Raw genomic sequence first — 13,836 nt, forward strand, 5'->3', positions numbered from 1 at the left:
TCTCTGATATGAGTTTGGTTAGTCCCCCAGTCCAATGCCCAGCTCGCTGTTCGCATCCTCGCTGCCTGCCTGCACAACTCCATAGGAAGGATTCTCGATGAGCCGGGTCCTTTGCTTGTAGCCCTCACGACGACGTCGCTGTATTTCCTTGAGCAGCAACAGGGGAACCATGACCAGAGCCAAGCAGAGCAAAATCGCCAGGATGAACATGGTCCAATGGAAAGCTTGATGTTTGCCAGACGTGGAACTAATTAGGGATTCGAAGCCGGAGCAGGTGTTTGGCGCAACACATTCCGCCCCGGAAGGGCATCCTTTCGAGCAAATCGGTTCGCACTCGGTGCTGCTGCCGGGCAAAAATCGGTAATCAGGTAGGCAGACGCACTTCTCCGGCGCAAGGCACTCGGCATTGATGCACTGCTCCTTGCACTGGGGGCGACATGAGTTTGGTTCACTGGAGTTGGTGACCACATGCCCGGGATCGCACTCACAGTGTCCTGGCGAGGAGCACCGCCCATTCTCGCACCTCGGACGGCAGCTGGGCACACACTCGTGCGGCACCTTGGTGTCTTCATAGCCAGCGAAGCAGGCACAGCTGTTGGGCTCCACGCAGCTGCCGTTCATGCATCCTGGCGAGCACACCGGATCACAGATGGACCTGGAGCCCGGTCTCAGCTTGTATCCCTCGTAGCAGCGACACTCCCCCGATCCCAAGCAGTGGCTGTTCACGCACTTCTGTGGACAGTGCGGCTCACAGGGCCCAGTGGCCCACCGTTTGACAAAGCCCACGTCGCATTGACAGGTTCCTGGGGCGACGCAAACGCCGTGCACACATCCCTGGCTGCAGATGGGCTCGCAGACACTCGCTCCCAGGCTGGGACTTGGTCGGTAGCCGGTGAAGCAGCGACACTCGTTGGGCGCTACACAGCTGCCATGGAAGCAGGTCTTCGAGCAAACGGGTATGCAGTAGAAGGACAGAATGGCCTGGTTGAAGAGGAGAGGTTTGTGTACAAGTCAGCAGTAATATAGTGTATTTCGCAAACGATCTGAAAAGGAACCCACCTGAAAACCTTCCAAGCATGTGCAGACGCCCGGACTGCTGCAGATGCCGTTCCGGCAGCTCTTGGGACAGAAAGGCTCGCACTCGGTGGTGCTGCCGTTGACGAAGACGTACCCAACATCGCAGGCACAGGTGTCTGGAGCGGCGCATCGGGAGTTCCGGCCACAGCCCGGCTGGCAGGTGGGCGTACAGCGGTGCGGCGATGTCTTCTCGAATCCCTCGTGGCACTCGCAGCGATCGGGAGAACGGCAGTAGCCATTCAAGCAGCCGGCACGGCAGCTGGGAACACACTCGTGACGCGATCCCTCGGCGAACACGTGACCCTCGGGGCAGGCGCAGTGGCCGGGTGAGATGCAAGTGCCGTTCGCGCAGGGCGGATTACACACAGGGTCACAGCCGGAGGCGGTGGTGTTATCCTTGTGGGCATAGCCCACCTTGCAGGCGCACACCTCAGCTCCCTGGCAAAAGCCGTTGGCGCAGCCGCTCGAGCAGATCGGATCGCAAATCCACGGCACCCCCAGGCGCTGCTCATGTCCGGGATGGCAGCGGCACTCGCTGGGCGCCACACACTCGCCATGGAGGCAGGCATCCTGGCAGATGGGCACACATTTCTTGAGCTTTTCATCCCGCTGATAGCCGTTGTTGCATTGGCATTTTCCGTCCTCCGAACAGCGCCCATTGGCGCAGTCCTCCGCACAAATTGGCTCACAGGCAGTTTGGGAGCCATTGACAAATCGGTGGCCAGGAAGGCACTCACACTCATCCGGGGCCACACACGTTCCGTTTACGCAGGACTCGCTGCACTGCGGTGCACAGCGACTGCCATCCCGGGAATTCGCGTAGCCCGGTTTGCAAATACACACGTTGGGCCAAATGCATTTTTCCGAGGCTCCGCAATCTTTGCACTGTGGCTGACACTCGCTGCAAAGGAAAGGGTTGCAGGCACTAACAGGTATTCAATAAGTTGATATATTTCATAGGGTTATTACTTGTTTTCGTCGCGCTGAAAGCCGTCGCAGCAAACCTCAGTGAAGCCCATGTAAGTCTAGGAAGAAATCAGAAAATTACCCTGCCTTAAGTTTGTCGAATGTTGAGGTATAGCTCACCTCGGTTTTGGTTCTTCCAACCAGGGGCCCACAATTTGTGGTGCAGTTTGCTGAGTTTTGGTGCTTACGCATCGTTATCAAAGTGCCACGCATTTTGACCACCCTTGAGTACCGAAACCGGAAAATGACCGAGTGGAAATTAAAAGAATTCAAAATGCCACTGTTGCTACTCACGGCACATCTTTGACACAGCCCTGCACTTGCAGGCTAGTTAGTAAGAGCACGAAAAGAACCAGCATATTAAAAGGAAAATTAAAATTCTGTAATGAGCCACGACTAAACGACTTCGATCAACTGCTCACTCTAAGTTACGCTTAACAAATGACAACGGTAAGTATCTCGGACTTAAGCGCTTATCATTTAAACGTATTATTTTCCGCTCTCTATCGCCTTTCATGTGGGACAGATACTCACGCGTTAAGCTCGTATGTGTTTATTGAACCCGATGGCAGGCAGAACAATAGCTCCAGAGATTGCGATACGGGTCCAAGTTCAGACCACTCGCATGCAGATCCTTAGCATTGAATTCACCAAATAAATCACTTTAGATGTGCCTATCGTTATCATCTCCCTTTTCTCGTTTTTAATCAATATTAGTGCGGCAAATACCACACTTCTACAATATTCAGGTTCATATCTATTTAGCAAATAAAAAGCTGCAATTTTGTCAGTCTAACGCTCGAAAATGAACGATCGGTAGAAAAACCATGTAACATCCCAGTGAAATATATATCTATTAGCCAAATAGCTCATTTATAATTAAAATGTTACAAATAATATTATACAAGCACCCCAATTCTATAAACCTACGAGCTTATAGCTATAGTTTTGGTTACATGCCGAAGTTGACTTTTTATATACGAAACGATTTAGTATAGATAAGAAAATAAGTATATATATATACGAAAAACAATAACAAAGTCAGCCAATTGCGCGCTTAACTGTAGCACTGGGTGTAGATATCATATGTTCTGTAAAAATAAACCGGGGATCTCAATTTTTCCATTAAGTTCGTCGCTTGGAGGGGAGTTATTAAGTAATTGAATCTCTAAAGCTTTTCAAGGTCTAGCCAAATGCCCCCACGCAGACCAGTGATAATTTGGCCAGGGTCATAATCATTGTCTTTGCGCGTTTTGGCATTGATCTTGACGTTGAACTTTGATATCAGTTCCACAATAGCAGCCTTAATCTGGACCGTCGCAAATCGCATTCCTGAAATGAAAAATAATAAAATGTTATAATTATAACAATGTATTCCAGCTCAAATGATCTGTAAAATATGGAAAGTGGTTTTAAATATGTAGTTGGTGATTTTTAATTGTTAGGAAATGCAAATGTTGGGAAGAGTATGCTAAACCAGTTGACTAACCAATGCACACACGCGGTCCATCTCCGAATGCCATAAAGACACCGCGTTCCCTGAACGTTTTTGCAGCATCGGGCTCCATGAATCGCTCTGGCTGGAAGCACTGAGGATTGGGAAAGTATTCCTCATCCAGCATGAAGCAGTAGTGAGGTACAACCACAGTGGTGCCCTTCTCCACGACGAAGTTGGGACCATCCTTGTTGGGGATCTCGATGGCTTCGGTGCACAGTTTGTTCGCCATAAATGCGGGCGGAAAAAGCCGGATGGTTTCTGCAAAGAAATGGGTAAATATAGTTAGAAACAGCAACTACAGCCTGAGAACTGATTCAATTCACCCTGCACACATGCGTCCAAGTAGGGCAGATCGTTAAGCTTCTCAAAGCCAATGGAGCCATCCTGCAGATGGGAAAGAATCTCCTCTCGCAGAAGCTTCTGTGCCTCCTGATTACGACCCAGATTGAGCAGTGTGTGAGCCAGCACCGTGGCCGTCGTTTCGAATCCATCCAGCAGGAAGGTCATGGAATAGGCCAGCAGCTGGCGATTGTCCAGGTTGCGCTTCTCCCCCAGTTGCAAGATGTAGTCCAGGAAGTCGGACCGCTCGAACTGCTTTTCCGCCGCCAACTGGGCACGACGTGCCTCCACCGCACTGCCCATCAGGTCGACGAAGAAGCTTTCCACATCCTTGGGCACGAAGCGTAGCTTAACCAAGTGACTTAGCGATGGGAAGGCACTGGTCATTAAAAAGAAAAACACAAAGGTCCAGGGTTGGTTGAAGAGATCCTTGATTTTCGCCATTACGGGTGTGGGCTTATCCGTAAAGCTTTCAGCACCCAGGCCCAAAACGCAGTCGGTGACCATCTCAGTTGTAAAGCAGAGACTCATCTGCGAAGGCCAAGTAGCACAAAACGGGTTTGGGTTCATATAATGCACACGATACTATCACAAAGAATCTTACGTGCTTGGCATCGATGCCGTCGATGGGGCCCAGGCGTAATTGCTTTTCCACCCACTCGCTCAGCTTCTGGCACACCTTGTTCGTCACCGGATAGACTGTCTTTATCTGTAATTATATCGGATGGATCAGTATCTTTTGGGCTTGCCACTGGATGCACTGCCTCACCCGTCCCATCGTAAGACCAGGAGTTACGTCTGCCCTTCGAGCTTTCCACTTTTCGCCAGTTAACGAGAATGGGTTGTTGGCGAAAATAAAGTCGGTTTTCTCGTCAATGTTCTTGGCTATCTCATTGTCGTGGAAATTCTTGAAGTTGGACACAAATACTCGACGTGCTAGCTCGGGATTGATCACCAGCAGCTGTGGAGAGCGAACGCCAAAGATGCCCACAGCATCGTACTTGTCCTTGTACTGTCTACAAACAATAACCACATTAAATGTTCATTTGAAATGAGTTTGTGAAGATGATGGTAAGCACATGGTCAACTGACTGTTGGTAGTACATATAGCATTTTGCCCTTTTTGCGGTCACACTCACCTGTATATATCGTCCAGATCGTAGATCAAATGCCGCTTCATGGTGAACATGTGTGGATAGTTGCCGCACAATAGCTTGGGCTTAGGGCCAGGAACGCCCCGTTTTCTCCAGTAATCGTAGTTCCATACCAGAACGGCATACAGCAGGCCCACCACCAACGAAGCCAGGGTCAAAGTTATCAGAACCATTTTCTACAGCTCTAAAGTCTGCTGCCACGCGCTGAAAGTTCTGAATAGCGTCTGCTGGGAAAACAGATATTCTGCTCTATTTGTAGCTGCTCATAGAAATTGAGAGAGGTGTTCAACAAGTGTGGATCGCAGATATACCTGAGTGCTCGAAACACACATTTCGAGCGGCACTGGGAGAGTAAACTACTCACAATTTCAGCGCAAACAGTTCTAGCATATAAATGATAAGAGCTAATCATTATTGCAAGCGGTCAGTCTTCATATCAAGCAATTATTATTTATTTACGGTCTTGTTCCTTATAAAAAAACAAAAACATTTGCTGTTGCTGTTGCTGTTGCAACTCGACTAGCCGAAATGAAATTCACCAGGTTGAGGAGACTGAACTATCTTCAGGCGACTAAGTAATGGCTGATGAAATCTACTCAGGAAATATGTTAGCTTTTGCTTCTGTATCACACATTTAGTTTTTAATATAAGGATACACAATTGCCAAGATAATCCCAAGCTGTGTATGTATATATTATCCAATTCTCAACGGAAGTAGCTGAACTTTGTGCCACTTAAAATTGAACAATGCAACAGTTGAATTTGAAACGTTGAGTCGAACTCATTTACAGAGTTAGCTAAGCTGAATTTAATAAGTTCTCTGGTATTTCCAAAATGTCACACATCCGATGTCTTTGGGTGTGTCTAAGTGTTTTAATGGTTCTCGTCGACTGCATTCAACCCTATGGGATGAATGTTTGTAAAAGTCGGAGGGTTTTTACTTACACGAGATATGTCGAAAAGAGTCAATCGATTCCTTACCAGAAGCATTCTTTCTGGAGCGGTTGGCAGACAAAATACCGCACGGAGTATTTCACAGCCGCCGAGGTAAATAAAATTCTATGGTTAAAAGATAAGTGAGCCCCTTCAAAAAATATTAAATAAAATATTAAAAGTTTCCTCTGCACAAAGCAAACGAGATATTTCATTGAATAAGTGTGCTCGTAATCTGGAGCTCATTTAAATTAAAGAGAACACAAGATCACAACAAATTGAGGGCCCAGTTCTGCTTAATCCATCAGAGAGACTGGTTGCTTAAGATAGTGAATATATGTACTTTAGGGAACGAATTGTGTCACATTGCTCATGTATTATTTTTCACTGCATTTTGTGTGTCTGGCATTGTCCTTGGGCACCAGTTTAGCCTGGTTACTACATGGTCCAAATGTTTGCAGTCAGCCGAAAAGGGTTCAGTATACCCACAAGGTTCTTAAGAGCAAATGGGTTCCGTATCAACTGCCTACAAGTTTTCACAGTTGGGTGACCAGATACAGACCCAAATTTGCCTACGAAGATGAGGTAATTCGAATATGAAATTTATAATATTTATAGGTTCAGTAACTGTGCAGTTTCAATTTAATTTTTATGAGATTATTTCTCTCGTTCTCTAGACTGCGTATAGAACCGAATTGATAAACACTTGCTGTGACGGCTACGAAGGATCCATTGAGAACTGCAAACCTGTCTGCACGCAAAAGTGTCCTGCACATGGTTTCTGCTCCTCTCCCAATGTTTGCAGTTGCAACACGGGCTACGGCGGGTACGATTGCCATCCAATTTGTCCGGCGAAATGTGGAAAACACGAGTTTTGCGATCAGCCCGGAGTCTGTAGCTGCCAAAATGGCTACAAGCGAACCTCGCCCAGCGGCAATTGCCTTCCTGTTTGCCAAGAGAAATGTGGACCCCATAGCTTCTGCGCGGAGCCCGGAAAATGCGAATGTGAATCTGGGTACCAGAAACAGGAAAACGGCACCGCCTGCCGTCCAGTTTGTTCGCCCAAGTGTGGCGAAAACGCTCGATGCCAGGAGCCATCAGTGTGCACCTGTCTAGACGGATACAAGGCCGATTCAAAGGGCAATTGCTTGCCGTTTTGCCAGAAACATTGTGGCCAAAACAGCCGATGTGTGAAGCCAGATGTGTGCGAGTGTGAAAATGGACATACCGGTGACGAAGCAGGAACCAATTGCCAACCCGTGTGTTCCCCTCTTCCGGAGAACGGAATTTGCTCGAGCCCCGGCGTTTGGACCTGCAAGCCAGGTTACGTGACGAGAGATGATGATGATCGCTGCCAGCCGCATTGCGAGGAAAACTGCTCGGACTACGAACAGTGCGTGGCGCCAAACCAGTGCGAGTGCATTTCGGGCTATGAGTCGACTGGGGCGGACAATAAATGCGAGCCCAAGTGCAGCAAAGAATGCGCCAATGGCTTTTGCTCTTCGCCGGAGAAGTGTGTCTGCAATATTGGCTACCTAATGGGACCCAACGAAGTTTGTGAGCCACAATGCAGCCTAGTTTGTATTCACGGCAAGTGCACCAGCCCAGAAACCTGTTCCTGCGATCCGGGATATCGTTTCAGGGACAACTCCCAACACATTTGCGATCCGATTTGCGAGAGTGGCTGCAGCAACGGAGACTGTGTGGCACCCAATATTTGTATTTGCCACGTGGGCTATCAGCCGAATGACACAAATCCTGTCACTTCTATGTGTCAGCCGGTCTGCGAAGGCTGCGAGTTCGGAGATTGTGTGGCACCGAATGAATGCCAGTGCAGTATGGGCTATGAGAAAATCAACGATGACTGCGCGCCACAAACCACGACAGACTCCAATGAGTACAGCACCACAACTGAACAGTCCCAGACGTCAACTACCGAACTGGACCCGTACTCCATAACAACACCTAATCCAATAGAGACAACAACCAGCGAAGTTCACCACTTCAATTGCACTGCCGATTGCATGTGCTGGATTGAATATGATGAGATGGGTACTTTCAATACGGCCAAGTGCGCCAGGATCTGCGTGGATTCCCAGGACAAGCCGTGCCTCAACTGGAATAACTGCCACTGCGATCTGCCGAGTGGCCAGCTGGTGTGCCAGGAGGAGGATAGTAGCGTGAATTACAGCGGGGAGAATTCGCGTTACGTGTGCCAAATTTTGCAAGCCAAGAAGGCAATGTCAGAGGCCGCAGCCCGGATTCCAGAGCGAACTGAATCGTCCCCGAATTGGATGGTTATTATGGGCTCCGTCGCTGGAATGATCCTTGGTGTGGCCGCCGCAATTGTTGGCACCAAGTACTATCGTCGGGCAAATCGAAGAATCTATGAAAATGATATTTAATAGCTTACACCCATATAAAATTACTCATTACTTGCAAAGTCGGTTGTAAAATTGTTAAATGACTTTCCGTTAAAAATTTAATAAATAAATAAATAAATGAGAGGACGCAGTTTTGATTTACTAGGGCTTTACCATTCACCCAGAACGTTTTACAAAACTAATTACATTACATAAATACACTACCTAAAATTGTCTCAATTCCTTCAGACGGAGGAAGTTTTACTTTTTATATCTGCCGTGAAAGCAAAGATGATAATGATAGTAGTAGTAGTTCATATATATACATATATATACTTATATATAAATATATAAGAATCAACAAAACTTTTTAACAAAAACACAATTCAACTACAGCTTTAACACCACTGTTCCAGTTTTATAAGCTGATTAATTTCTTTAAAGTATTGGTTTGCAGACACTTTCGGTTTTCAAACCTTTCGTTTGGTGTACCGCATTTTATGTTCGCCCAATCACAGCAGAATTATTTTTCTTGTACATATATGTAGTAGTACAGTTTGTAGTAGTATAGTTTGTTGTGAGTAAGTCAAAATAAGGGAATAATGGGAATAAGAGAAATTTTGATCACGATCTGAGCAATTTGCGGAATTAATACTCTTATACAAACATGTTAAATATAGACGAACTAAAGGAATTATTGAGTTACATTTTTTTTATCAGGTATTTCGGTACAGTTAATACATAAAATTAATTAGAAGAGCAAAACAAACTAATGAGATCTTCTTTTCTATGTATATATACAAAACTACTTTTAGTGAAAGTTTATGTATATAATAATATATTAGTTTCATAAGAAAAAAACAAAAACACAAATAAAAACACTTGTTACGTATTTTTTATCTAATTGGATATACCCCTAAACTTTGCATATAAAGGGTACTAAGGGCGCTCCGCAGAAGTCAACCGAAACTTCAAAGCTTAGTTCATTTTTTGGCGCTGAGCAAAGCAGTTGACTCTAATAAGTCATAGGTCACTAACATGTATAAATTTCAACTGACATTCGTTTGCCTGGCTCTGTTCACTTTGAGCAGTTCCTTTGGTCACGATTTGCAAAGTGTAAGAAGTTCTGAAAGAAGTCTAAGAAATGTATATTCTGTAAAATCTATAGGAATTAATTCTCAGGCAATACCTTCAAAAAATTGCAGTTTCATAAGTATTTAATTTGAAACAAAAAACTTAATTAAATTTTACAAAATCAAAAAGTACAAAAGAATTACTTTTATTTTAAGAGCACCGATCCGACTACACCTACAACCTCAATAACAACAGAAAATTTGCCTACAACTACAACTTTGCCTACAACTACTAAAGAAAATATAGAGACCACCACACACTTACCTGAAAGTCCATCAACTGATAGACCTAAATCAAATATTACCATGTCTATGGTTGCCTGGATTCTTGGCCCTGCATTTGGTTTGGCTACTTTAGCAGTGCTGGTATACTGCTGTGTTAAGCATGGATGAAAAATAAATGAAAGCCTATTGAAGTACTGTATGTTTTAATAATAAAAAAAATGATAATTGTAACTAATAACTTTGAAGACAAAGTGCTAACGATTACTCTTTAAATAATATTTTCTAAAATAAAAATGATTTAAAATATAAGATTGTCAAATATCTCCCTTCCGCCTTTTTGTCTTTTGAATTTCGCGGCTATGTACAATGCGCTACAGAGCTCTTATCTGGCAATACTATACATAATTTGAAAGGTCTTGACATAACCTACAAAACTACACTATGCTTAGTTTGGATGATTAGTTTGGATATTGCGTTCAACAGTTATAGACGTGTAAACATGGTCTTCACTAACGCCGAAATTCGCGCTATTTTAAAGTTTTCTTTCGTTAAAGGCAAATCCGCTAGAGAAACGTTCCATGAGATTAATGGTGTTTTGGGGGATTGTACTCTATCACTTCGAACCGCGGAGGAATGGTTTCGACGATTCAGAGCCGGTGAAAACGACACCATGGATAAGCCAGCCGGCGGAAGACCTGTGACGACAAATACCGATCAAATCATGGAATACATCGAGTTAGACCGGCATGTGGCATCTCGTGACAAAGTTGAACTCAAAAGAGGCTTGTGAAAAGTGGCTGTCCGAGTTCTTCGCAAATAGAAGCCCACGAGGGAGGTATTATGAAGTTGCCGTCTAGATGGAAACAGATTATCGAACAAAACGGCGCATATTTGAACTAAATCCGATCACTGTAACACTTTTTATAAGGCATTGAATAAAGAGCAAAAAAAAGCGGAAGGGAGATATTTGCCAACCTATTGTTAGTTTCATAAGAAAAAAACAATACTAAAAAATAAAAACACTTGTTACGTATTTTTTATCTAATTGGATATACCCCTAAGCTTTGCATATAAAGGGTACTAAGGGCGCTCCGCAGAAGGCAACCGAAACTTCAAAGCTTAGTTCATTTTTTGGCGCTGAGCAAAGCAGTTGACTAATAAGTCATAGGTCACTAACATGTATAAATTTCAACTGACATTCGTTTGCCTGGCTCTGTTCACTTTGAGCAGTTCCTTTGGTCACGATTTGCAAAGTGTAAGAAGTTCTGAAAGAAGTCTAAGAAATGTATATTCTGTAAATCTATAGGAATTAATTCTCAGGCAATACCTTCAAAAAAGTGCAGTTTCATAAGTATTTAATTTGAAACAAAAAACTAAATTAAATTTTAAAAAATCAAAAATAACCGCATGGTCGATTTCTTAGTACAAAAGAATTACTTTTATTTTAAGTGCACCCATCCGACTACACCTACAACCTCAATAACAACAGAAAATTTGCCTACAACTACTGAAGAAAATATAGAGACCACCACACACTTACCTGAAAGTCCATCAACTGATAGACCTACCATGTCTATGGCTGCCTGGGCTTTTGGCACTGCATTTTGGTTTGGCTACTTTAGCAGTGCTGGTATACTGCTGTGTTCAGCATGGATGAAAAAGAAATGAAAGCCTATTGAAGAACTGTATGTTTTAATAATAAAAAAATCATAATTGTAACTAATAACTGTTTGAAGACAAAGTGTTACCGATTACTATTTAAATAATATTTTCTAAAATAAAAATGATTTAAAATATAACTCACTTATAAAACTATACCCGTAACTAGACTTACTAGATTCGTTGAAAAGAATGTAACAGGCAAAAGAAAACGTTTCCGACCATATAAAGTATATATGTATATTCTTGATCAGGATCAATAGCCGAGTTGATCTGGCCATGTCCGTCTGTCCGTCTGTCCGTCCGTCCGTATGAACGGCGAGGAACTATTAAGCTATAAAAGTTAGAAAGTTGAGATTACGCATGCAGATTCCAGAGACATAGACGCAGCTCAAGTTTGTTAAATGATGTTGCCACGCCCACTCTATCGCTCACAAACCGCCCAAAAATACCACGGCCACACTTTTGAAAAATATAATTTTTTTAATTTCATTAGTTTTGTAAATTTCTATCGATTTCACCCACACCCACTAGCTGCCCCAAACTGTTACGCCCACACTTTTGAAAAAATTTAAAACTTTTTTATTTTTTTCGCAATGTATACCGATGTTCTAGAATATGAAGAAATTTACTAGCTGAGTAACATTCTATCTTGTTTTTGCAAAACATTTAAACGCTATATTTGTTCACGTAAGTTTTGGGATGAGTAAGGATCCAAGCCAAAGAGAGTGCGGAATAAAACCAATCCTGGACTCCAATCCACTGGGCAATTTCTATACCGGAACGCACATAGTTGACTGCTCATGGTAGGTATAGCCCGGATCGCATATACATCGGTTTCGGCTGACACACACGCCATTATTGCACTTCCTGCTCCGAATAAATAGATTGCCATTAATCTGGTATTCTCAGCACGAAGTTTCCAGCTTACTGATAGCAATCGGCCTGGCAGACGCCATCCCTCAGATTGTAACCAGGTGCGCAGTCGCACAGGTTGTTGTCCTTGCAGAGTCCGCCAATTCCACAGTCCGGTTCGCAGACGGGCTGGCATCCGTCGTCGGTCAGCTGGTAGCCCTTGGAGCAGCCACAGACCTCCGGTTCGGTGCAGTTGTGCCTCGGACTGTTGCCACAGCCACTGCTGCAGATCGGGCGGCAAAAGCGTCGCGTCTCGTCCAGCTTGTAGCCCGGATCACACTGGCAGCTGCCGTCCAGGTAGCACTGACCATTTTGGCAGCCCAGCGGGCAGCCAAACACGCAGTCGCCGTTGTCGTTCCGCACAAAGCCATCGTAGCACTCGCACTCCCCCGGAATCTTGCAGCTCCCGTTCTGGCAGCCACATTGCGCCCGGCACACGGTGACGCCCATCAGGCGGGTGGCCGAGTATCCGGTGCAGCAGACCTCGATCAGGGACAGCCGGTTGGCCTGGTCCGTCTGGATGACACTGGGGTGCTGGTACTTCTGCACCGTATCGGGGCTGCTTTCCCCAAAAATAAATCGGAAACATGTGGCCTATGAATTTTGGGCTTTTAAAGTTTCACAATCCCTAGAAGTACAGATAAGCCCTGCGATATCGTATTCCCAGAAGGGAGTATAATTATTTTTGATAATCAGTAAAATTTACAATAAAAAAACATGATTTATCGAAAACATATATATCAAATAATTAATAAATACATATATACAAAAAAACAAGAATATATATATATATATATATATAGATATATATATATGTATATATATATCCACAACGTTCAACGTTGTTTTCAGTGTATGTGACATACTTACGGCACCCAAATGCGGCATTTGTGTTGCCCTCTATCGGATTGCGTTTCATGGGATCGAATGAGATACTCTCGTCGCTTCGGTTGCTGCTCCACATTTCTGGGATCTTGGAAATTGGCTGGTCCAGGTCGGTTGTAGGACAACTGTCTGTTTTCCATGTATCCGCGGCCATAAGTTACCACTCCTGGATCCTGGGATACGGGCCTCCTGTTATACCGATCCGAATAGTTTGGCACATTTGTGTAAATACTGGGCAGACAGACCATCAGGTGGAAAAGGCTTAGACGAATCCCTAAATCTCGCAACCACATCTTGAGAACCAGCACTATTTGTTTCTACTTTCTACGTGTTCACAATTTGCCAGCTAGAATTCCACTAATTTTCGCTACTGAAACAGTATTTATTTTGATGTCTTATCACAAAAGCTACATTCGATGCATAAGCTAAGTTGAGCGGAATTTGGTTCAGTTTGTTTCTGAGAGGATTGAAAACATGTCAATCGAAATCAGTCTATCGACTTGTTTGTACCTCTGCCGGATAACATTCTTCAATATTTAAAAACAAATTTATTTCTGAGCTAGCTGCACTCCTTCAAAGTGAACTTAATATAAGAATTTGTTCGCTTATTAAATACCTTAAAATTAATTTTTGTTTCTCCCATCACTATTCTGCCGGAAAAAAAAGAGGCAAGTCCCACAGTTAGCAAT

General features: G+C 44.2%; 4 protein-coding genes and 1 long non-coding RNA gene across 6 annotated transcripts; 2 read left to right on the forward strand and 3 right to left on the reverse strand.

The window, feature by feature from the left end:
- Position 1: 1 nt before the first annotated feature.
- Positions 2-2,483, reverse strand: LOC6543422 (fibrillin-1). Its single transcript, XM_001969506.3, has 5 exons — positions 2,338-2,483; positions 2,164-2,266; positions 2,047-2,102; positions 1,060-1,978; positions 2-981 (listed from the first exon to the last, which is right to left on the reverse strand). Exons 1-5 carry the CDS (start codon positions 2,400-2,402, stop codon positions 19-21), a joined length of 2,106 nt encoding a protein of 701 aa, XP_001969542.1. The 5' UTR covers positions 2,403-2,483; the 3' UTR covers positions 2-18.
- Positions 2,484-2,888: 405 nt separating this feature from the next.
- On the reverse strand, positions 2,889-5,276 carry LOC6543468 (probable cytochrome P450 28a5). The gene is made up of 6 exons (XM_001969507.3): positions 5,020-5,276; positions 4,650-4,896; positions 4,485-4,589; positions 3,865-4,411; positions 3,533-3,799; positions 2,889-3,375 (listed from the first exon to the last, which is right to left on the reverse strand). The coding sequence occupies exons 1-6, from the start codon at positions 5,205-5,207 to the stop codon at positions 3,212-3,214; spliced, it is 1,518 nt and encodes a 505-aa protein (XP_001969543.1). The 5' UTR covers positions 5,208-5,276; the 3' UTR covers positions 2,889-3,211.
- Positions 5,277-5,791: 515 nt separating this feature from the next.
- Positions 5,792-8,435, forward strand: LOC6543443 (platelet endothelial aggregation receptor 1). Of its 2 annotated transcripts, none has more exons than XM_026979505.1 (2): positions 5,792-6,081; positions 6,645-8,435. In XM_026979505.1, exons 1-2 carry the CDS (start codon positions 5,869-5,871, stop codon positions 8,370-8,372), a joined length of 1,941 nt encoding a protein of 646 aa, XP_026835306.1. In that variant the 5' UTR covers positions 5,792-5,868; the 3' UTR covers positions 8,373-8,435. The 2 variants fall into 2 exon arrangements, with proteins under 2 accessions (XP_026835306.1, XP_026835305.1); XM_026979504.1 differs by lacking the exon at positions 5,792-6,081 and adding an exon at positions 6,118-6,552.
- An 875-nt stretch (positions 8,436-9,310) lies between these two features.
- On the forward strand, positions 9,311-9,994 carry LOC113564142. Its single transcript, XR_003407814.1, has 2 exons — positions 9,311-9,446; positions 9,620-9,994. It is a non-coding gene; the product is annotated as an uncharacterized LOC113564142 (long non-coding RNA).
- A 1,942-nt stretch (positions 9,995-11,936) lies between these two features.
- On the reverse strand, positions 11,937-13,828 carry LOC6540770 (tenascin). Its single transcript, XM_001969509.3, has 3 exons — positions 13,133-13,828; positions 12,279-12,821; positions 11,937-12,217 (listed from the first exon to the last, which is right to left on the reverse strand). The coding sequence occupies exons 1-3, from the start codon at positions 13,438-13,440 to the stop codon at positions 12,121-12,123; spliced, it is 948 nt and encodes a 315-aa protein (XP_001969545.2). The 5' UTR covers positions 13,441-13,828; the 3' UTR covers positions 11,937-12,120.
- Positions 13,829-13,836: the final 8 nt, after the last annotated feature.

This window comes from Drosophila erecta, unplaced genomic scaffold (assembly GCF_003286155.1).
Source record: "Drosophila erecta strain 14021-0224.00,06,07 unplaced genomic scaffold, DereRS2 tig00000055-arrow-pilon, whole genome shotgun sequence".
NCBI classification, from domain to species: domain Eukaryota; kingdom Metazoa; phylum Arthropoda; class Insecta; order Diptera; family Drosophilidae; genus Drosophila; species Drosophila erecta.